At 34.7% G+C, this 25,047-nt stretch overlaps 1 protein-coding gene across 4 annotated transcripts; it reads right to left on the minus strand.

Annotated features, from left to right (window-relative positions):
* Positions 1-3,646: 3,646 nt before the first annotated feature.
* On the minus strand, positions 3,647-24,544 carry CLEC2B (C-type lectin domain family 2 member B). 4 transcript variants are annotated; one of them, XM_044756230.2, is made up of 6 exons: positions 24,144-24,544; positions 18,226-18,321; positions 9,472-9,626; positions 6,232-6,335; positions 5,121-5,229; positions 3,647-3,935 (listed from the first exon to the last, which is right to left on the minus strand). In XM_044756230.2, the coding sequence occupies exons 1-5, from the start codon at positions 24,232-24,234 to the stop codon at positions 5,121-5,123; spliced, it is 555 nt and encodes a 184-aa protein (XP_044612165.1). In that variant the 5' UTR covers positions 24,235-24,544; the 3' UTR covers positions 3,647-3,935. The 4 variants fall into 4 exon arrangements, with proteins under 4 accessions (XP_044612165.1, XP_044612164.1, XP_070350282.1 ...); XM_044756229.2 differs by having other exon boundaries at positions 3,647-4,078; XM_070494181.1 differs by having other exon boundaries at positions 5,083-5,229.
* Between the last annotated feature and the right edge of the window lie 503 nt (positions 24,545-25,047).

Consider the following 25,047-nt stretch of genomic DNA (forward strand, 5'->3'; position numbering starts at 1 on the left):
AAATGGAAACCAAAAGAAAGCTGGAGTAGCTATAATTGTATCAGACAAATAGATTTTAAAACAAAGACTGTAATAGGAGGCAAAGATCGTTGTTACACAGTGATAAAGGAGTCAATTCAACAAGAGGATATAACATTTGTAAATATTTATGCACCCAACATAAACATATAAAACAAATATTAACAGACCTAAAGGGAGAAATAGCAATACAATAATAGTGGGACACTTTAATACCCTACTTATATCGATGTATAGATCATCCAGATAGAAAATCAATAAGGAACATTGGCCTGAAATGACACATTAGATCAGATGGACTTAATAGGTATATACAGAACATTCCATCCAAAAGTAAAAGAATACACATTATTCTCAAGTGTGCATGGAACATTTTCCACAATAGCTCATATGTTAGGCCACAAAACAAGTCTTAATAAAGTTAAGAGGATTGAAATCATATCAAGCATCTTTTTCAACCTCAAAGGTATGAAACTGGAAATTAATTACATGAAGAAAACTGGAAAAATCACAAATTTGTGGATATTAAAGAACATGCTACTGAACAACCAAGGTGTGAAAGAAGAAATCAAGAAAGGAATAAAAAATATCTAGAGAAAAAATATCTAACATAGCAAAATTTGTGGAATGCAACATCAGAAGTTCTATGAGGGAAGTTCATAGCAATAATGCCTACCTTATGAAACAAGAAAAGTCTCAAGTAAACAACCTAATTTTGCACCTCAAGGAATCAGAAAAAGAAGAATAAATGAAGCCCAAAATTAGTAGAAGGAAGGAAATACAAATATTAGAGGAGAAACAAATGAAATAGAGACTAAAAAGACAATAAAGATCAATGAAAGCAAGAGTTTGTTCTTTGAAAAGATAAACAAAACTGATAAGCCTTTAGCTATATTCACAAAGGAAAAAAGAGAAAGAACTTAAATAAATAAAATCAGAAATGAAGAAGGAGTTGTTACAACTGACACCACAGAAATACAAAGGATCATTAGAGAGTACTATGAACAATTATATGCTAACAAGTTGGATAATCTAGAAGAAATGGATAAATGGCTACAAGCATACAACCTACCAAGACTGAATCAGGATGAAATAGAAAATCTAAACAGACCAATTACTAGTAAGGAAATTGAATTAGTAATCAAAAACCTCCTGACAAATAAAAGTCCAAGATCAGATAGCTTCACTGGTGAATTCTACCAAACATTCAAAGAATAATTCATAACAATTCTTCTCAAACTCTTACAAAAAATAGAAGAGGAGGGAACTCTTCCAAACTCAGCCTACGAGGCCAGCATTACCCTAATACCAAAACCACGCAAGGACAGCACAAGAAAATAAATTACAAGCAATATTCCTGATGAACACACATGCAAAAATCCTTAAGAAAACATTAGCAAACAGAATTCAACAATACATTAAAAAGATCATACACTATGATTGAGTGAGATTTATCCCTGGGATACAAGGATGGTTCAACATCCACAAATCAATCAACATGATACACAAGATTAACAAAATGAAGGATAAAAATTATACGATCATCTCAATAGATTCAGAAAAAGCACTTGACAAAATTCAATGTCCATTTATGATAAAAACTCTCAAGAAAACTGGTATAGAGGGAATGTACCTCAACATAATAAAGGCCATGTATCACAAGCCCAAAGCAACATACTCAATGATGAGAAGCCGAAAGATTTTCCTCTACTGTTAGGAACAAGACGAGAATGCCCACTCTCACTACTTTTATTTAACTTGCTATTGGAAGACCTAGCCTGAATAATCAGGTGAGAAAAAGAAATAAAAGGCATCCAAATTGGAAAGGAAGAAGTAAAACTGTCACTATTTGCCAATAACATGATATATATATAGAAAATCCTTAAAATTCCATCATAAAACTTTTAGAACTGATAAACAAATTCATTAAAGTTGTAAGATACAAAAATTAATATGCAAAACTCTGTTGTTACACTAATAACAAACTATCAGAAAGAGAAATTAAGAAAACAATCCCATTTACAATTGCATTAAAAAGAATAAAATATCTAGGAATAAATTTAACCAAGGAGGTAAAAGACCTGTGTATTGACAACTACATGCCATTAATGAAAGAAACTGAAGGCACAAATAAATGGAAAGATATTTTGTGCTCATGGATTGGAATAATCAATACCATTAAAATGTCCATACTACCCAAAGCAATCTATAGATTCAATGCAATCTCTATCAAAATTACAGTGGCATTTTTCACATAAATAGAAAAGTAATCCTAAAATTTGTATAGAACCACAAAGGACCCTGAATAGGCAGAGAAATCTTAAGAAAGAAGAACAAAGCTGGAGACATCGTATTCTCTGATTTCAAACTATATTACAAAGCTATGGTAATTAAATCAGGATGGTATTGACATAAAAACAGACATATAGATCAGTAGAACAGACTAGTAAGTCCAGAAATAAACCTACGTATATGTGATCGATTAATTTATGACCAAGGAGCCAAGAATATATAATGGGAAAGATCAGTCTCTTTAATAAATGGTATTGGGAAAACTGGACAGCCATATGCAAAAGAATGAAGCTTGACTGCTGTCTTACAAAATACACAAAAATTAACTTAAAGTGGTTTAAAGACTTGAACATAAGATCTGAAACCATAAAACTAGAAGATAACACAGGTGGTAAGCTCCTTGACATTGGTCTTGACAATACAGTTTTGAATCTGACACCAAAAGAAAAAGAAACAAAAGCAAAAGGAAACAAATGGGACTACATCAAACTAAAAAGTTTCTGTCCAACAAAGGAAACCATTAACAAAATGAAATTCAGGCAACCTACTGGATAGGAGAAAATATTTGCAAATCATATATCTGATAAGGGGGTAGTATCCAAAATATATAAAGAACTCATACAACTCAATATAAAAAAATCCACTTAAAAAGTGAGCAGGAGATGTGGATAGACATTTTTTCAAAGAAGACATACACATGGCCAATAGGTAATCATCAAGAAAATGCAAATCAAAACCACAATGAGAGACTTATACCTGTTAGAGTGGCTATTATCAGAAAGACAAGAAATAGCAATTGTTGGTGAACATGTGATGAAAAGGGAACCCTTGTGCACTGTTGGTGGGAATATAAATTGGTGCAGTCACTAAGGAAAACAGTATGGTAGTTCCTAAAAAAATTAAAAATAGAACTACCATGTGATCCAACAATTCCACTTCTGGTTATTTATCTGAAGAAAAGAAAAACTCTTGACTCCTTGTATGTGGAATCTAAAACAAAACAAAAGTCAAGCTCATAAATATGGAGGTGGTTGCCACAGGCAGAGAGTAGTGTGTAAGAGAAAACGGTGAAGGGAAATCAAAAGGCAAAACACACACACACAAGAGCGTTTGCACACACTCTAGAAGTTTGATGAAGGTACAACACAACTTTTGTTCCTTAGGGCCTAGTGTAGTAATAGCAAGTAGTTTACACTTAATAAATGTTATTTGAAACTAATCAAATCAAGTTTAATTGAATCTAGCTAAAATAGAAGTATAAAGAAAAAGCTATGAGAGCAACAGGAAAGCAATTTCTAATTCTACCTGGAGGAATTAGGAAAAGTCAAAACAAAAATAAAGCAAAATATATTTTAATGAGTTATATGAACCATTTTAACAATATAATTTCATTTTGTGTGGCAAACATTTATTTAATTTAAATAATAAATGCTGGGGGCTGGTCCAGTGGTGTAGTGGTTAAGTTCCTTCTCAGAGGCCTGGACTTCGCAGGTTCGGATCCCCAGAGTGGACCTAGTGCTGCTCAATTCTGATTTCATCATGCTGTCCATCAATATTCTTTTCCAGTAACTCTCTCAACGGTTGCTATTGTGCCTTATTGCTGACGCCCCCCAAAAAAATCTAATCTAAAATATGCATAAAAATGTAAACCATAATTAATTTTCTAGACACATTAAATTTATCATTCACAATTTTATAGCATAGATGTAAACAACATGTTTTCCAATAGTGTCTTCATCAAATTCTGTAGGCCACAATCTTTGCCTTCCTAGAAAAAAGTTTAGGGTAATCACATTCATGAATTTAGATGTAAGAATATTAAAAAAGAATATCAGCAAGAATCTATCTAGAATAAAAATGATATCACATCATGACCAAGTTGAATTTTGTCGAGGAATACAAAGTTTTTAACATTAGAAAACTTATAAATGCCATTTACCACATTAAAAGATTAAGGAAGAGAAACCAGGAAGACATCAAAAGAGAGGCAAGAAACAAAATCATATAAAAAAATTAAAAATCTCTTCCTATAAAAAAACTCTTAGCAAATAGGAATAGAAAAAAACTGTCAACCTAAAAAAAAAAAAAACTAGATAAAACACTACTAAAGTTAAGATGTTAGGAGCATTTTCTATAAAATGTGGAAAAAGTGAAGAGTGTTCACCATTAATATTGTCCTGGCAATCCTATACATTTTAGTTAGACATGATATAAGTAATAGTTATAATACAGGAAAAAATAAAACTTATTAGACTCTATCTTTTTGCAGTATTTAAAAGAAACCACAAATTATTAGAATTTTTGAGGGTTTTCAGAATGGATGTTTGACAGAAGAAGAATACCCAAAACAGTTACATTTCTATATAGAAATAACTATTTTAAAAGATAATAAAATTACATAATTGAAACAGCAAAAATATAGATATGTATAATAGGGATACATATAATAAATAATAAGCAGTAACTGTGGAAAAATTGTAAGATACATAAGAAGACAAAAATCAATACAAGATATATATCATAAATGAATAAGAAGATATAACACTCTCAAAATTGACATATAGGTTCTATGAAATTATAAGATTCTTCTAAAATTGATACAGAAAAGCAAAGATTTAGGCCATTTGAAAAGTAAAAAAATAAGTTAAATGAAAATTACTTTAATAATTATGAAGACGTTTTATCAGGCTATAACATTAAAACAGCAAAATGTTGAGAGTTAAGTTATACAGAAGGAAAGAAAAAAGTTTACAGATATTAAAACCATCTTACCCATGATTTTAAGTCCATCATCAGAAACACTTACGTACTTAGTGTACTTTTTTTCTGCAAATCCATTTTCTTTCTGTGTAGCATCTAGCTGTTGCCACACCATCATCATTGAGGTAGGCACATTTTTCATTCCCTCTCACAGTAAACCTATAGAAAAGAGATTAAGTACTAGGAACTAAGGAGTCCCAAGATTTCTCCCTTGCCCAACGTCACCTTTTAAAAAGATATTACCCATCCAGAGTTCTGAAAAAGTGTGCAGTGACACAGTCCTCTCCCAATAGGTTAAGATATCTCTACCAAATTGAACTATAAGAGTCTGTCTTCCAAAATTTCGTATTTGTTAAACTGACATTGTTAGTTACATGTAATTGACGGAACTACCAGTTCATATAAACCAATGGTTCTTAACTGGAGGTCATTTTGCCTTCCCTCTGCTCTCTGCAAGGGATACTTGGCAATATCTAGAGACACTTTTGGTTATCATAAATTGAGGGGAGAGGGAGACAATTGTTTGTGTCTAGTGGATAGAGGCCAGAGATGCACAAGAAAACACTCCCTCCCCACAGCAAAGAATTATTCAGTCAAAAATGTCAGTAACATTTCTACTGAGAAATTCTAATACAAAGTAAGTGGCTAAGTGGATAGTAGTCACCAATTTAGGTGGCTATGCTGAGGTCATGTGTGCAGTGGACTCAGATCTTTAGATCCAATTTTCAATGTTATAAAATGGAAGACATGAAGCCCAGGATAAATTGCACTGTCAGTGCAAATAAAATCAGGTTAAAATGAACAACAGATTTAACTTGACCTGTAAAAAATGTCAACAGATAACAGGAAATTTGAAAAACAGGTATGGAATTGGAAAAGACAGGTTAAAATCAGGCAAAATTTTAATTGTTTTTGGACTGTGCTTATGAATCTCAGGTCTTTATTTCCAAAATAATCAAGTAGGCGATCTTTCCTTATCCTGATTTCCAGCTTCTCTAGCTGACCCTTAGAACTAATCTCAATACATGATACAATCTTCTGTATGTCATCTTTGCAACATGCACACAAACCTTGGGCTGTAGTGAAATGTAGCTAATGCATAGGTTCTAGAGAAGGTTGTGCTATCTAAATTTAAATAATGTCAGAAAGAAAGAAACTTACCATTTGTTAAATACGGTTCCATTTACCCATTTTCTTATTTGATTTTCTGTCATCTCCAGCCCAATCCAGTGATCACTAGTGCATTTGTGTCGCCTGAGAAAGTGCTTTAGAGACAAAATAGATTGCATCATTTTACTTGTCAGTTTTTTCTGTCATCTATCGTGTCCCTCTTGCTTTGCAGATTGTGAGGGGAGGCGACATATGTTCAACTCCTGGCTCCATCAGAAAACAGCTATGGGATTTTGAAAAAGAATTTTACCCTCTTACCCTCAGTTTTCTTATTTGTGAAACAAAGATGTGAGATAAATTTTCTTTAAGATACTTTTTGATTCCAAATTGATAAATATTCAACATGAAAATCTATTCCTCCAGGATTTTTAAACTGTAAACTCCTGGAAAGTTACCCTTTGCAATCGAACTCTTGCACAGTATTCCTAATCATCAGATATTTATTATAATATTTTTCCACTTCCCAGTAAGTACTAGTATATTGAGTTTAATGTTATATTTTACTTTAACTTCTCTCTGAAAACAATCACATGTGCTCATGCACACACACACACACATGCCTCATGTATCCAATTCCTTTAGAATCTAATTATCAAATTTTATTTTTCTGCCAAATATTTTGCTTTCTAAAGGAATCATTCAGGGAAAAAATATATTTTCCTGATATTTCTTCTTTTTATTCATTCAATGTGGAAATTTCTTGAAACCTGAGAGCTTTTTCACCATAGAATTATATTATACACAGAAAGTCATTGAGTCTACTCCCCTACTAAATAGCTGGGAAACCGTAAGCTTCACATTGTATCATTTCATGTTTCAGTTTTATGATAAAAACAAGGGAATTATGGCAGATCACAACAATATTGCCCATTCCTATGTAATAACAGTGACACTAATAATATTTGGCATTTTAACATAGCATCTTCTGCAGCATTTCACGAATATATTTGAAAAAAAAGTCAATTCATTAGTCTAAGTTTTGGGTTTACAAAGGAACAGATTAAGAAAACATTGTCCCTGGATTCACAGGGATTCATTTATAGTGAGGAAAATTATATAAACATAGAGTTAGAGAATATTCTACCAGATAAAGAGATGATAATGAGTATTGTAAATACAAAGTGAAATTCGAGTTTGTGGGAAGAAGCATCTGAGTCTCCATGAGACCCTTTCACATGGGATGTCCTCTAAGAGGTAAGTCTGCAAGGCAGGAGGAGAAGATTCCATATAAATATAGAGGGTAAGGGAGAAGAGGGCAATTCATATTTGAGGTTTAGGGAAGAGATTGTTAGAAGGCAGAAAGAAATATTAGAAAGGATGAATGTATTGGAAACCAACAGGATACATGTTATTGGATAATTGGGAAAATTGGATGAAATTCAGTAGTTTTGGTCCTTGTGACAGGGAACTCGGAGGTGCATTTCCTAGAGCCTGTCCTATGAAAAATGTCAATCGTTATTTGTTCAATAAAGATTTGCCCATGTAATCCATGTTAAAGATGCAAGATAATTTTAAATAGGTGGAAATAAATATGGGAAACAATTTATGAAACAAGCTTCACCTCATTTTAACTAAGGAGAACATTTTGTAATTTAAACAAATATATGTAATATTCTAATCAAACTATTTTAAATAAACAGTCCTTTAAAAAATTCTTCTACACATTGCTTTTATCACTCCTTCACGGATAACTTTACCTCATTCTGTTTGTCACTTAAATTTTGCCCAGATTATGTAGCACATAATAGCCATCTATGATCTTCAAAATATATCAGGATATTACATGATCAAAGTCTTTTTTCTCTATCCAAACAGTACAATTGTTCTCATCCGATAAGTTTAATGATTTCTGTTAAGCTCAAAACTAATTACTTTTGTATACTTCTGTTCTTTGTGTTTCACTATATTCACCATTTTTGTCAGCCTTTCCTGATAAGATTCCTATAAATGACAATTTTTAAAATATTTGCTTTATTTCTCTATCCTTCAAAAATTTTATTAACACATTATTTTTCTATCTTGCTACTAATTTAACCTTGTTTTTCCCCAAGAGAACTGTAAAGGGCAGTTTAAGGATTTATCAGAATGTTTATTTCAAATCTTGCAAAATTCAGCAGCAAAACTGATGACTACAGAAGATCTGCCTACTAAATTGAGCCTGCATCTTACTTTTTAATTTGCAGTGTCTATTCTTAACATATCTAGTTTTTCACATTCTATTCAGATTTCTATACCTTTTGTTGCCCAAAATAGTTTAGTTTCTTTGTACTGACCTATACATTGCCCCCGCCTGGTTCACACCCATTTAAATCAATCTTCAGGCAGATTGCATACGGATGCTTTGTTCACTCCAGAAGTAACAAACAATTCTCTTTTAACAATGTTGACTTATGTGCTGTGCTGCTTTACATTTAAGCATTTTTTAATAGCACATTATTCACAAATTTTTTAAAAAAATAAGTCACATTACCTCTTATATTGATCCTTTACTTTAAAAGAGACTAAACAAAAGTAAAAGTAAATGCTTACCACATAAGTGACTTGGCAAAGAACAGATTTCACAAGTGCAGAGGTTCAGAGTTTCACAATCCCATGTGAAAGATCTCAGAAATTCTCTTTACTCATAGGATTTTTGCCACGTGAATCAATATTTATTCAATAGAGATCCACTAAGCTTTTAATTTGTACCTGTCTTTATGCTACAGCAAAAGATACGACTTCAAATAAATCATGGTATCTGCTCACCGGAAGCTCATACCCCAGTCTAGGGGGCAACTTCAATTACACACCTACTACATTACTACTGGTGGTGAGTGCTCTGATGGCTGTTGTCATGGGACCTCAGGGACAGATAGCAAAGCAAAACTGAGAAGTCAGTGGAAGGTTCTTTGAAGAGAGTGGAATGGAGAATTCCATTTTTCCTGAGGCAATTCTCTGTTCATGGAGTACTGGCTTTTAAATGCTTTCCAAATATTATCAAGCTCTTCTATTTATGCTCCTTAAAATATAAAGATAGCTATCAATCTACTACTTGATATAAGTCTTATACTAACCAAACAAAATATCACCAGGTTTTTCAACTGTATCTCACATGGCATGCTCTGAACATCTTCAATATTCTGCGTATATAGACAGGCATGTGTGAAAAGTTTTAAAAATCATAATTGCATTTGAATATTTCTAATGCCACTATTCAAGATAATTCATAAGAATGCATATTAAATTAGTTACCATTTCTTCAACGGTGTCAATCATAGTTAGGTCAGTATGTTGTGTGGAACAATTGTATCTACTTGAATTCCAATCCCCTTCTTCTTTAGAGAAATAATAACATTTATCTTGGAAACCAATCCAATCATGTGGGCAAAAATGTTGAGTTTCTGTACCTAGAATTGAAACAAACACATATTTTAAGGACCAGATGAAGTAATGTGCTACTGTGTTTTGAGATCATTGGGGAAAGATAGGATTGCAGTGTAAAATATTACAATCATGATCCAGAAGTGCATATCTGTCTTACAACTAGTTGAAAAACCAATTTCATTTTAGGTTAAATAACAGCAGTTCAGGCTTTGACAGGACACCCATATTCCTTTCAATTCCAACCACAGTGATACGCAGGCCTTCCTAGGGCAACAGGTGACTTCACTTGTGTTAAGCCATCTTTGCCATTTCTTCCTAAATGGAATATAATGAAATCCTAGTACTATCTGGGAGTAATAAAAATATTAATTTATGAGGAAGGGGCGGAGCAAAATGGCGGGGTGAGCTGACCCAGGATTCTCTCCCCTCCAAAATACAACAAAAGATTGGAAGAACTGAATTTCAGAGAATAAACATAATGCCAGCTCGTTAGAGACCTACAATACCAAGAAGGCGGAGATCATAAACCCTACTTACAGCCTCGGAGGCACTGGAACGTAGGAGAGAACATCGCTCCCTCCCCTAGAGTCTGCGATCACTGCGGCGCAGGTCGGGAAGGAGCGGGGGAGGGGCCGCGTGACCGGGGGATCATCCAGGACTCCTGCCGCTGATTCAGTGGAAACCTGCTGATGGGGGGAAAGCTTCCATCCACGGGGACCCCATAAACCAAGGGCCTTGGGAGAACAGAGAACAGAACTGATCTGAACCCAGACCCCGGCGTGAGAGTAACAGCCCCTCTCCCCCGGCAAAGCCAGTGGGCGCAGCCATCTTGCCCCAAGGCGGAGAGCTAACACGCCGCTCTTGACCCCCATCTAGTGGCGACAGGCTGTAACTGCAACCAAATTCTACCACCATGCGAAAAAACCGCTCGTCTACCATCCAGCAATTTATAAAAGCCCCAGACCAGAAGGAAAACAATAAAAGCACAGAATTAAGTCCTGAGGACTTGGAATTAGGTAAACTAAGTGATAATGAGTTCAGAGCAGCTATAATAAAAAAACTCAATGAGGTAGAGAGAAAGATAGAGAAACAAGCCGAGTTCTGCAGTTACTTCACAAAAGAGTTTGAAATCATAAAGAAGAATCAAACAGAATTACTTGAGATGAAAAACACAATGGACCAGATAAAACAGAATACGGATTCCCTGAATGCCCGTGTAGACACCATAGAAGAGCAAATTAACATAATTGAAGATAGACAGGCTGAATGGCTCCAGACAGAGGAAGAAAGAGAACTAAGAATTAAAAAAAATGAGGAAAATCTCCGAGAGATAATGGATTCAATGAAGAGTAAGAACATAAGGATCATAGGAATTCCCGAGAATATGGAAAAGGAAAATGGAGCAGAAAGTGTGCTTAATGAAATTATTGAAGAGAACTTCTCAAATCTAGGGATCAACGGAGAAATGTGTGTAGAGGAGGGTTTTAGATCTCCTAGATTTGTCAATGTAAAAAGAGCTACCCCAAGGCACATAGTAGTAAAATTGGCAAAAAGGAAAGATAAGGAAAAATTCTCAGGGAAGTAAGAAAAAAAAAAGAGAATAACCTATAAAGGAGCCCCTATCAGACTGTCAGCAGATTTCTCTACAGAAATCCTACAAGCTAGGAGAGAATGGAGTGACATATTCAAAGCTTTAAAGGATAAAAATCTTCAGCCAAGAATACTCTATCCAGCAAGAATTTCCTTCAGATATGAGGGAGAAATTAAATCTTTTCCAGACAAACAAAAGTTAAGGGAATTTGTAACCAAAAGCCCTCCATTACAAGAAATCCTCAAGAAGGCTCTCATACTTGAAAAAAGAAAAAAGGGAGAAAGGGGACACAATCCACAGACTAGGGAGACTGATGGATAGAACCAGAACAGGATAGCAATTATTCAATTATAGCATTAGGGTAAAGGTAAGGAAACTACCAAAGCAAGGATGATCTTATCACTCTAACTACAAATTAATAAGACGAGTTGGAATAAAAAATGAAAATAATTATTTAGGAGGGGAAGAGCAAAGGGTCTAAATCAGTATTGGTCAAGTAAGTAAGAGACCACCAGAGAATAGACTATATTATACACGAGATTCTAAATACAAACTTCAAGGTAGACACTAAAATAAAGTACAGAACAGAGTCACAAATCATAAATAAGGAAAAATCTAAGAAACCCAGCATAAGAAATTGCAGTATTAAATGGGTAGTTTAAAGCAAACAGGAAAAGAAATGCAGGAAAACAAGATAATGAGCAACAGATTAACAGCATTAAGTCCACATGCATCAATAATCACTCTCAATGTGAACGGATTGAACTCTCCAATAAAAAGACGCAGAGTGGCAAAATGGATTAAAGAACACGATCCAACAATTTGTTGCCTCCAGGAAACACACCTCAGACCCAAGGACAAACACAGACTCAGGGTGAAGGGGTGGAGGACAATACTTCAAGCAAATAGCAAGGAAAAAAAGGCAGGTGTTGCAATTCTTATATCAGACCAAGTGGATTTCAAAATAAGACAGGTAAAGAGAGACACAGAGGGACAATATATAATGACCAAAAGGACACTTCATCAAGAAGAAATAACGCTTATAAATATCTATGCACCCAACACAGGAGCACCAAGATTCATAAAGCAGCTATTAACAGACCTAAAGGAAGATGTTAAAAACAACATAATAATAGTAGGGTACCTCAACACCCCACTCACATCAATTGACAGATCATCCAGACAGAAAGTCAACAAGGAAATACTGGAGCTAAATGAAAAACTAAAACAATTGGACTTAATAGACATATATAGATCACTTCACCCTGAATACACATTCTTCTCAAGTGCACATGGAACATTCTCAAGGATAGACCATATGTTGGGAAACAAGGCAAGCCTCTACAAATTTAAAAAAATTGAAATAATAACAAGCATCTTCTCCGATCATAGTGCTATAAGGCTAGAAGTTAATTACAAGAAAAAAGCTGAGAAAGGCACAAAGATGTGGAGACTAAACAACACACTACTGAACAAGCAATGGATCATTGAAGAAATTAAAGAAGAAATAAAAAAATACCTGGAAACAAATGAAAGTGATAGCATGCCATACCAACTCATATGGGATACAGCAAAAGCTGTATTAAGAGGAAAATTCATTGCAATACAGGCACATCTTAACAAGAAAAATCCCAAATAAGCAACCTTAAAGCACACCTAACTGAACTAGAGAAAAAAGAACAAATGAAGCCCAAAGTCAGCAGAAGGAGAGAAATAATAAAAATCAGAGCAGAAATAAATACTATTGAAACAAAAAAGGCAGTAGAAAGGATCAATGAGACAAAGAGCTGGTTTTTTGAGAAGATAAATAAAATTGACAAACCACTAGCCAGACTTACAAAGAAAAATGGGAAAAAGCTCGAATAAACAAAATCAGAGATGAGCGAGGAGAAATAACAACAGACTCTGCAGAAATACAAGATTATAAGAGAATACTACAAAAAACTATATGCCAACAGAATGGATAACCTAGAGGAAATGGATAAATTCTTGGACTCCTACAATCTCCCAAAGCTCACTCAAGAAGAGGCAGACAATTTGAACAGACCAATCACAAGGAAAGAGATGGAAACAGCAATCAAAAAATCCCAAAGAATAAAACCCCAGGACCAGATGGCTTTCCTGGGGAATTCTACCAAACTTTCAGAGAGGATTTAATACCTATCCTTTTCAAGCTATTCCAAAAAATTAGGGAAGATGGAACACTTCCTAATACATTCTATGAGGCCAACATCATGCTGATACCAAAACCTGACAAGGACACCACGAAAAAAGAGAACTACAGGCCAATATCACTGATGAACATAGATGCAAAAATTCTAAACAAAATTTTGGCAACCAGAATTCAGCAATTCATCAAAAGGATCATACATCATGATCAGGTGGGATTCATACCAGGGACACAGGGATGGTTCAACATCCACAAATCAATCAACGTGATACACCACATCAACAAACTGAGGAATAAAAACCACATGATCATCTCAATAGATGCAGAGAAGGCATTTGACAAGATCCAACAGCCATTTATGATAAAAACTTTGAACAAAATGGGCATAGAAGGAAACTACCTCAACACAATAAAGGCCATATATGACAAACCCATAGCCACCATCATACTCAATGGGCAAAAACTGAATGCCATCCCCCTGAAAACAGGAATGAGACAAGGATGCCCTCTATCACCCCTCTTATTTAACATAGTACTGGAGGTCCTGGCCAGAGCAATCAGGCAAGCAAAAGGAATAAAAGGAATCTAAATAGGGAGGGAAGAAGTGAAACTCTCGCTGTTTGCAGACGACATGATCTTATATATGGAAAACCCCAAAGAATCCATTGGAAAACTGTTAGAAGTAATCAACAACTACAGCAAAGTTGCAGGGTATAAAATCAATTTGCATAAATAAGTAGCATTTCTATACTCCAGTAATGAACCAACAGAAAAAGAACTCAAGAACACAATACCATTCACAATCGCAACAAGAAGAATAAAATACCTTGGGGTAAATTTAACTAAGGAAGTGAAGGACCTATATAATGAAAATTACAAGGCCTTTCTGAGAGAATTGGATGACGACATAAGGAGATGGAAAAACATTCCATGTACATGGATTGGAAGAATAAACATAGTTAAAATGTCCGTTCTACTTAAAGCAATCTACAGATTCAACGCCATCCCAATCAGAATCCCAATGACATTCTTTACAGAATTAGAACAAAGAATCCTAAAATTCATGTGGGGCAACAAAAGACCCCGAATTTCTAAAGCAATCCTGAGAAAAAAGAACAAAACGGGAGGCATCACAATCCCTGACTTCAAAACATACTACAAAGCTACAGTAATCAAAACAGCATGGTACTGGTACAAAAACAGGTGCACAGATCAATGGAACAGAATTGAAAGCCCAGAAATAAAACCACACATCTACGGACAGCTTATCTTTGACAAAGGAGCTGAGGGCATACAATGGAGAAAAGAAAGTCTTTTCAACAAATGGTGCTGGGAAAACTGGAAAGCCACATGTAAAAGAATAAAAATTGACCATTCTTTTTCACCATTCACCAAAATAAACTCAAAATGGATCAAAGACCTAAAGGTGAGACCTGAAACCATAAGTCTCCTGGAAGAAAACGTAGGCAGTACACTCTTTGACATCAGTATTAAAAGGATCTTTTCGGACACCCTGCCTTCTCAGAGAAGGGAAACAATAGAAAGAATAAACAAATGGGACTTCATCAGACTAAAGAGCTTCTTCAAGGCAAATGAAAACAGGATTGAAACAAAAAAACAACCCACTAACTGGGAAAAAATATTTGCAATTCATATATTGGACAAAAGCTTAATATCCATAATATATAAAGAACTCTCGCAACTCAACAACAAAACATCAAACAACCCAATCAAAAAATGGGCTGGAGACATGAACAGATATTTCTCCAAAGAAGATATACTGATGGCCAATAGGCATATGAAAAGATGTTCATCATCGCTGATCATCAGGGAACTGCAAATCAAAACTACACTAAGATATCACCTTACACCCGTTAGAATGACAAAAATATCTAAAACTAATAGTAAAAAATGTTGGAGAGGTTGCGGAGAAAAAGGAACCCTCATTCACTGCTGGTGGGAATGCAAACTGGTGCAGCCACCATGGAAAACAGAATGGAGATTCCTCAAAAACTTAAAAATAGAACTACCATACAATCCAGCCATCCCACTCCTGGGTATTTATCCAAAGAGCTTGAAGTCAGCAATCCCAAAAGTCCTATGCACCCCAATGTTTATTGCAGCATTATTTACAATAGCCAAGACGTGGAAGCAACCTAAGTGCCCAGCAACAGACGAATGGATAAAGAAGATGTGGTACATATATACAATGGAATACTACTCAGTCGTAAAACAGAACAAAATCATTCCATTTGCAATAACATGGATGGACCTTGAGGGAATTATGTTAAGTGAAATAAGCCAGCGAGAGAAGGATAATCTGTGTATGACTCCACTCATACGAGGAATTTAAAATTATGGACTAAGAATAGTTTAGTGGATACCAGGGGAAAGGGGGGGTAGGGGGTGGGCACAAAGGGTGAAGTGGTGCACCTACAACATGACTGACAAACATTAATGTACAACTGAAATTTCACAAGATTGTAACCTATCATTAACTCAATAAAAAATATTAATTTATATTAGACTGTTATAAATCTAGGACACGATTTAATCTCAAGAAAGCAATGAAAATAATAAAACAGAATATATAACTAACAAGATATATGTGTCAAATTGCCTGTTGTCAACTAGGTACCACCATGACTGTATGATTTTGGGTTAACCAATGAAAAGAATCCACTTGAGATTTGGAAGGTGCAAGTAAAACAGAAGACGTTATTCTTGGAGATCTTGGGCATTGGAACTTCACAGGCCTTTTCATGACTTTCTCTTTTGTAGTCTTGGCAGTCAGATATGTTAGCTTCTTAGACTTTTCTCTAGTCTCTGAGTTCTCCAAACATGTTAACGCTTAAGCCAAGATCATTAGTGACTATTTCTCCTCCAGCTAAACAGCCTTTCAGACCATCACTCTCCAGCTCCTCCCAGTCATGTTTCCCTAATTCCTACACTAAAGTCCTATTCTTGTAACATTTGCAATGTATGTTTTCCTGAACACATCCATATAGAATCAGTTTTTGGTACCAAAAGTGGTGCTAAGGGAAGAGAATCTTAAGGATGAGATATGGTATTGATTTTTCAATGTAATTCACTTTAAAGACATTGATCCAATCACCAGTTGTAAATGGGATGCTGGTGATCTATGGTCCATAGTGGTAAAACAGTTAGTTAAATTTTCAGCTATAGTCACCTGATGCCAAGTACCTATAAAAGTTAAAACCTTTAACACCATTTTCTTAATCACTGATATAATAAGAAGCAAAAAGAAGGATAATAATATCTGAACACTGTGATTAACAAAACTAAGCCAGTGGACATACATAGGGAGCTACATGCAGCAACAAAGTGCACATGAAACATTTACCAGAGCAGGCAATAAAGTGGCAAAAATAAATTTTAAAAGATTGAAGACATTTACAGTATGTCACCTGACTGCAGTAGACTTGAGCTATATATCAGTAGAAAAGAAAATTATACTATCTTAAAATTAAGAACTGTTCATTGAAAGATATTATACAGAGGATAAATTTGAACTTCATAGGGGAAGAAGATATTTACAGTAGAAATACAAAAGATTTTTATCTAGTATGTTAAAGAACTCATGACTCAAAAAAAAGACAGCTAACTCAATTAAAATATGGGCAAAGTATCTGAACACACCCATTACAAAATATGAACTGTTTGACTAAATTAGTCATTAGTGACTAAATGAGCAATAAACATGAAAAGGAGCTTAACGGTATAGGCCATCAGAAAAATATCAATTAAAGCCACATAAGATATCAACACACACTCACTGGAATGGCAAAAATGGATAAAACTGACAGCAAAGTGATGACAAATATGTTGAGCAACTGGCATTTTAATAGCATTATGGTTAGATTATCTACTATTTAAGGTATTATCTACTAAGGCTAATCTATGCAAACTCTATGGTTTAATAATTCTTATAAGTACATTCTAAATGATGTTCACTATTCACTAAAAGACTAAAAATATAAGTATATTCAAAGCAACACAATTTGCAGTAGTCAAAATGTGGCATAATTCAAATGTCCATCAAAAGTAGAATGATTAATAAATTAATATATAACATGGAGTACTCTACAACCAGGATCTGCAGACCACAACTTGAAGCCAGACTCAGAGCTAAGAATGATTTTTACATTTTAAAATAATCAAAAATAATTAAAAAATGAAAGTAATTAAAAGAGGAAGAAGATTTTTGACACATGAATATTATATAATATTCAAATTTCTGTGTTCAATTTGGCCATGCTCCCTTGTTTACATATCTTCTGTGGATATTTTTGGCTACCAATACAGAGTTGAGTAGCTACAACAGAGATCGTATGGCTAACAAAGCCTAAATTATTTATTATCTGGTCCTTTATATAAAATATTTCCCAACCTCCTTTTACAACAATGAGTCAATGAATTTCTGCTACATGTTATAACATGGAAGAATCATGAAAACATAATGTGGAACAAAAGGAAAAAGATGCAAAGGATACATGCAAATTGCATGATGCTATTTGTACAAAATTTTTTAAATGGGTAAAACTTGCCTATGGCAACAAGTGAAAATAGTGATTACCATTGGCATGAGAAAGTTCAGTGGGATGTGAGATTATCAGGGTGAACAATTTTGTCTTAATCATTTTTGCATCTCCCAATGTCTTACATAGGTTATGTAGTTCATAACAATTCACTCAGTGATACTCATTAAATATATTATGAATAATGAGAAGGGAGTGGGAACAAGAAAAGACTGTGATTGAGACAGAAAGGAACAGGATTATATAATAGGAAGCCCTGAAAAAAAAAATAAGTGAAGATATAAAGGATGTGATTTACTCACCTTTTAAACAAATTGAAAAATAAAGAATAGTTAGAACTATTCCCAAAACAAGTCCAATAAAAATTAAAATACACTTATCCTTCATGTTCTTAATACCTGAAAAATCAAAGAAAACAAATACCTTTAGATTAAGAAACACGCAAAAGAAAGACTAAATTTGCATTCATAACTATACCTAACAAACTATTTTAGGCAATTTATTATGATTTTTGAGGACATCTTTATATCCAATCCAAGATTTTGCTGTCATAGTCCAAGGAACGAAGTATGCATGACTCTTTAGGGTAGCATTTCCTTAGCCTGGCGCCAACCCCAGGCCTTCATGTCCTTCCTCTGTGGTGAAATATAGCTCACCCTAACATTCTTTGAATGTTTCGAAGAAAGTCTGCTTTCTAACAGATGAAAAGTTTATTTTAAAGGATAGATAGCATAGTATATTGAAAGGTCATAGAGTAATCAATCCAAAGTTTTGAGATACAGATTTTTGCCACAAACAAGCAAAGGGAAGTTGGACAAGTATTATTTCTTTTTCAGGTCATATATTTCCTCATCTGCAAAATCAGTAGAACAGAATAAATCTCTGGTGAGGGATTGTTTTTCTTTTATTAGTGCCCATTTAAGAAAAAAATATGGTTATAAGTTTTTTGAAATGAAACATTTTTATTGTTTTACATGATTAAGAAATATTCATCCTTGTAAAATTTTATGAAATTTAAAAAAGTGTGGAAGTTACTATGAGATAATATAACTTATTGAAAGCATTTATCATTCCCATTTTTTTTTCACTTAGTGAACTAGTTATTCTTTCATTAAATAAACTTTTTCCTTAGTGGATATAGGAAAGAAATGAAATTTAAAATGCAACTAAATTTATACTACTTAGAGATAGCCAGCATTATCATTTGGGATAACATCCTTCCATCCATACATCTTTCTAATCCTGTTTTAACACACATAGCCTCCCTCCCAAAGACGCATAATTTTAAATGAATGCAATAATCATGTAGCCATTGTTTTATAATCTAATGTTTTCAGCTAACAATTGTTCTTCCCATGTGTGGTAGACTGTTAAAAATGGCCCCAAATGAATCACGCCTCCTTGTGTCCACCTCCCCTTTGACACATGATCTTGCTATACTTCCCATCAAGAGGTATACTGTATCTCCTGAAATTTGAATATGAATTGGCCTTGTGCCTTACTTTGACCAATAGAATGTGGTAGAAATACATTCTGAGACTTTAGAGCCTAGGTCTTAAGAGACCTTGCAATTTCTCCTTTTACTCTTCTGAAGTCCAGCCACCATCTGAGGAAGGCCAAGCTTACCACTAAAGGGGCCCAGCCACCATCTGAAGAAGACTGGGAGAGAGAATATGGAGGATAAACATATTAACCCAACCACTATGGCTCAAATCTGTGAGTGATGACATTGTGGATCCTCAGTCCCTGCCCAAATATACCAGCTGGCATAAACATAGAGGAGGCACGAGCCATCCCCATTGAATTTTGTCCACATTCCTACCTCATAGAACCGTAAGGAAAATGGTGGTGGTTGTTTTAATCCACTAAACTTTGGGATGGTTGTTCATTCAGAGCAATAGCTAAATTTACGTATTATGTAAAAGTATAATTTGATATTGTAATTTTAATGGTTGATAATATTCTATCATATGGCTACACCATTAAAAAAAACACCAACAAACTAATCCTCTTCTTTTTTTTTTTTTTGAGGAAGATTAGCCCTGAGCTAATTACTGTCAGTCCTCCTCTTTTTGCTGAGGAATCCTGGCCCTGAGCTAACATCTGTGCCCATCTTCCTCTACTTTATATGTGGGATGCCTACCATAGCATGGCATGCCAAGCGGTGCCATGTCCACACCCAGGATCCAAACCGGCGAACCCTAGCCGCTGAGAAGCGGAAAGTGTGAACTTAACTGCTGCATCACTGGGCCTGCCCCCAAACTAATCCTCTTCTGATGGATATTTAGGCTGCTCCATCCCTTTTTTGAGCCAGAACTAGAACAAGTGTAATTTAAATGTCTTGCATATTTGTCTAATTATCTTCTTAAGAAAAATTTTCAAAAATAAATAAATTGCTATATATTGGTTGAATGTTCTTCCAAAAGTGTGATACTAATCCATATCATCATGATTAATGCATGAAAATGCTGATACCCATAAAAATTCATGAAAAATTGATTTTTATAGAGTACCATAAAGAGTGAGAGGGAATGCAGCAAAGAGAATATCAGCATTGTTTTTGAGGCAACAAACTGTTATTATTTCAACTATCTGAGAAATATCATTATGGAATTATATCTAACTTCATATATTTATGCCAAATTTATGAAAAGTCTTATCATTAGCTGTGAGTTTTTTCTGACTGTTTGGAATTTCAAAGCTACACAATAAACATGAACTGTAGTACACGCAATGCTTCACTTTAGAACCAGCACTGTGTTATTTGTTCATCCTTTAACAAAATGTTTACTTGTTAATGACCTATTATGAACTAATTTCCATAATACAATAGTAGACTAAAAAGACATAATCCATACCCTCCTGGAACTTACAGTTGGTGCAAATACTGATAAAAATGAATTTGAAAATACAGATTGAAGCCAGTGTTAGAAAGGCAATAAGCATGGTCCTCTGATTGATAAAGGGGAAGCAACTAAAAGGGATAGTCAGGAAGGCCATTTGTGGAAATGACACTAAAACCAAGACCTAAAATATGAGCAGTGGCCATCTATGCAAAATAAGCAAGAGAAAGCACTTCAAGCAAAGAGAACATGTACAAGTGCTTGAATCAGGAAAGAACTTAAAAGAATGTAGCACAGTGTAACAAGTGTGACTGGGTCAGAGGTACCAGGGGAGAATAGTGACTACTAGGAGCAAAACCATGCTATGCTCTGAATGCCCTAGGAAAGAACTCGATTTGCCTCTAAGTATAATGGGAAGCTGCTAATTTTTTATAAGAGTGTTTGATATTACCAGATCTACATTTTTAAAAGTTGTGTGTGACTACTGGCTGGAGAGCCTGTAAATAACCAATTAAATTACAGTGATGGGGGCCCGCCCAGTGGCACATCAGTTAAGTGCGCACGTTCTGCTTCAGCGGCTTGGGTTTCGCCAGTTCCGATCCCGGGTGTGGACATAGCACCACGTGGCAAGTCATGCTGTGGTAGGCGTCCCACATATAGAGAAAGATGGGCACGGATGTTAGCTCAGGGCCAGTCTTCCTCAGAAAAAAAGAGGAGGATTGGTAGACGTTAGCTCAGGGCTAATCTTCCTTGGGAAAATAAAAAAATTATGGTGATGTCTTAAATAAGATCTGTAACAGAGAAGATGGAAAAATTCAGCTGGAACACGTGAAGGTCATTGTTGTCCTTGATAGAGTGGTTTTAAGGAGTAACGCAGGAGGAAGTTAGATTGTTGGAAGTACGAAAGTGAAATCAGCATGTAGACTCTCAGAGAACTTTGCTATGTGAAGCAGAACAAGCAAAGAATTGGTTAGTGGAATGAGATTAATAGTTATAGCAGGATTTTTTTAAAAGATGTAACACATAATGTTTCCATGCATTTGGGGATTATTTAGTGCAAAAGGGATAGATTGCTGGCACAGGCAGGAAAAGGAGGGAATCATTAAATTAAAAAGAATAATTCTTGCATAGGCTAGAAGGATTGGGGTCTTATTGGACCACAAATGGAGGGATTGCTCCCAGATAAGAGAAATGACCAGAACTGCAATGTAGGAAAGGTCAAAATGAGGATAAACATAACATATGTCTGTCTTTTCAGCCTTTTTGGTGCTGTACATGACTCAGTTCAGAGCTTGAGTCCAGGTTCTTTCTAATGAGGTTTTTAATCACCTTACAAATATTATCTTATTAATTTCTTTAATTCCATATTAATTTTCCTCAAATATCAAGGTATCAAGAAATCAAATACTTGTTTTCTCTTTTCTATGCCGTCAGTCAAGTCAATAGGTCATTATGGTATCCTATTTGTCTGTCCATGAACTAGCATAGTGAACAAAAGGATATTACAGTTTTAAATATTACAATTTCAAAATCTTGGTCAAATGTTTACAGTGTATAAATTTATTTTCTTACCCTATTTGAGCCTATATCTCTTCATCCATTAAATAACACTATCTCTTTTTTTTTAATTAAAGGCTATAGATGTGCTATGTTTTCAAACAGTCTAGCTTGCACGAGGAATTAAATAAAAGAAAGTTTTTGTTATTATTTTTTTATGGTGTTAGCTCTCCCATCTTTCCGTATTTTAACTATTGTGTGTGGGGGAAGGTGAAGGTTATTTGTTGCTATATTAAGTGGAATTTTTAAATACACTTTCCCATATGCAATTTTTATACATTTTAAGTAGGTAGCCAGGCTCATTTTCTTTTCTTCCAGAATGACTGTTGAAAGAAAACCCAAACCTGCTTGAAATCAGTGACCCTTGAATTTGTAGAAAATTCCTAGCTTGTTAAAGGGATTGTAGGGGAGGAAGACATTTCCTCTACCCTCTCTGGGTTCTTCTGGCCGGAGAATGAATTAAATTCACATGAGACAGAATAACAGGAGAAAATTAAACAAAGCTTTTTAACATGTATACATGGGAGAGGTTCAGGCAAGCTGAGCAGCTTGCCAAAATGGGTGAAGCCACCACCTTAAATATCATCTTCAGCTAAAGGTAAAGGAGGATGTTGAGGGTTTGGGGGAGTTGATCATGGGAGATTACCACACAAGTACAGTAAAGAAAATGCAGATTTAAGTCCTTGCCTTTGGTATTGATTAAGAGTTTCTGGAGATAAGGTCATCCCCCTTCTTCTTGGTACAGAGAGGCAGACACCTTTACAGTGTCTTTTACAGTGTAAATGTCTCTTAACAAAGGGTAAGTAAATTCTACTTTTCAGAGTTGCTTTCCTGTCTGCAGTTTGTTAAAAGTAACCAGCCCCAAATAATCCTCATGCCAAAGAGACATATCTTGGGGTGGCCAATTCCAGTCCCCCACAGGATGATTAGGAGAATGATAGATGGATTTAAAAAAGAGGAAAGACCTCTGAGCCAACAGGAGGAAAGAAGGGAATGCACATCCTGACAATATGAGAAATGATAGTTTGCATGTACAGGTTGAAATGAAATTAAATATATAGTTGTATTTAAGGTATTTTAGCTTGCTCCTCTCCCTTCTTCACTATATTTTGACATAAAGAGCGCTGGATGATTGACTTTGAAAGATTTTCCTGTTAGATTTAGAATTTGGATCTTACGTACTCTGACCTTGCTATTTGCTTGGTTAGTATTGCTACATCCAATGCTACCAAGTTATTTTCTAAGTTTTTTTTAGTACTTTTTCTTTCCTTATTCATCTTAAGGTTGCCAGAGACATTACTAAGGATATCAGGATACCAGCATTTGTTTAGACAGGAGTACAATAGGGAGATAATCCTTCTGTTATTAAGAACCTCTAAAGTCTAGTTTATCTTGATTCTACTCTCTGGGCATAAACAATCTTTTAAAATATTGGCCAAATTTTTCATATCATGTATGCATTTGGGGCATTGAATGAGCATGTGGATCAAATTTAACATCTTCTCCAGTATTGGTTTTATTAACTACTTAGTAAAAATGAAACTAAATCCTGAGCTGTTTTAAGCTACGATTAATCTCTCTCCATTATCAGTTAAGATAAGACAAAGTGAATCTGAATTATAAGGAAAAAGAGTCAGTTACAAATCTAAATTTTGTTATCATTTTTCATTTATGGAGATGTTAACTTAAAAAGTATTCTTCTTTTGCCTTGATACAAAAAATACAAAACCCGTGTCATGTCTTTAAAGGGTTTTGTTTAACGTTATGCCTCATAATCTCAGTAAGTAACTTTCATTTTGAACAGCTGAAAATGTCCTTACCTTGCTTCTTCTGTGTTTCTTTTCCTTGGTTGCTGTTATCATTTTCTGGCCCTCCTTGAGCCGGTGCAGCTACTTGCCTGCTTTGTGTCATATCTTCCAAAACCTGTCTTAAAAGTTTTTACTTTACTCTAAAAATGTTTTTGTTGTTTTTACAACACAGCTCCGGACTAGAGTTATGCTGCTATTGAAAAGTAAAACAAGTTTTTATGCGTTATTTCTCAAAATGGAAGTAATCTTATGACTATGATTGAGTTGAACTATCGTTTACCACAATGACTTCCTGGAGGGCGGAGGGCGAGAAGAAAACAAACAATCTTTGCGGGAAATGAAGGAAGTTCACTAAAAGTGAAGAATGACAAGCTCATATATTCTTCTCTTAAAAGATGAATCATAGAGCAAAGAATCTTCAAGAGGAATTTGTTTTCAATTGTCCCAACAGTTTTCATAATTAAGGTCCTTCCAGAGCCATAAGAGATAAGGATACTAATTAATTAAAAGACATGCTTTAGGACGTTATAGATTAATTGTCATGTTTTAAGAATGACCATCTTAAAGGTGATGAAATCAAAAAAAGAAAAGCTATGCTTTAAACTGGCTGCTGAAACAGAAACAAAACCATTTCCTCTCTCTATCAAACACAATGAATATTACATATGTTCATATATAACATTCATATAATATATACTATTCATATATATTATATATGAATATTATGTATATATGATATATTAGAGAGGAAACTAAAAAGAAGCAGCTGATGTTCTTTAAGCTGTTTCAGGATTAACACCACAGGGACACTGTGAGGGGAAGAGGAAGTGAGAACAGAGAGGAAAGTAGGGTACAAAAGAATGGAAAGAAAGAAAATGTGAAAAAAATAAGAAGTACAGGATTACACTCTTCTGGG

Source organism: Equus asinus, chromosome 22 (assembly GCF_041296235.1).
Source record: "Equus asinus isolate D_3611 breed Donkey chromosome 22, EquAss-T2T_v2, whole genome shotgun sequence".
Classification (NCBI taxonomy): domain Eukaryota; kingdom Metazoa; phylum Chordata; class Mammalia; order Perissodactyla; family Equidae; genus Equus; species Equus asinus.

What these genes read in the sequence shown, in the direction of transcription:
- CLEC2B (XM_044756230.2), bottom strand. Translation starts at nt 24,234, where the DNA reads ATGACACAAAGCAGGCAAGTAGCTGCACCGGCTCAAGGAGGGCCAGAA. An exon ending in AGAAACACAGAAGAAGCAAG is followed by an intron (nt 18,322 to 24,143) that starts GTAAGGACATTT and finishes TTGATTTTTCAG; the next exon opens with GTATTAAGAACATGAAGGAT. An exon ending in GGAACCGTATTTAACAAATG is followed by an intron (nt 5,230 to 6,231) that starts GTAAGTTTCTTT and finishes TCTTTTCTATAG; the next exon opens with GTTTACTGTGAGAGGGAATG.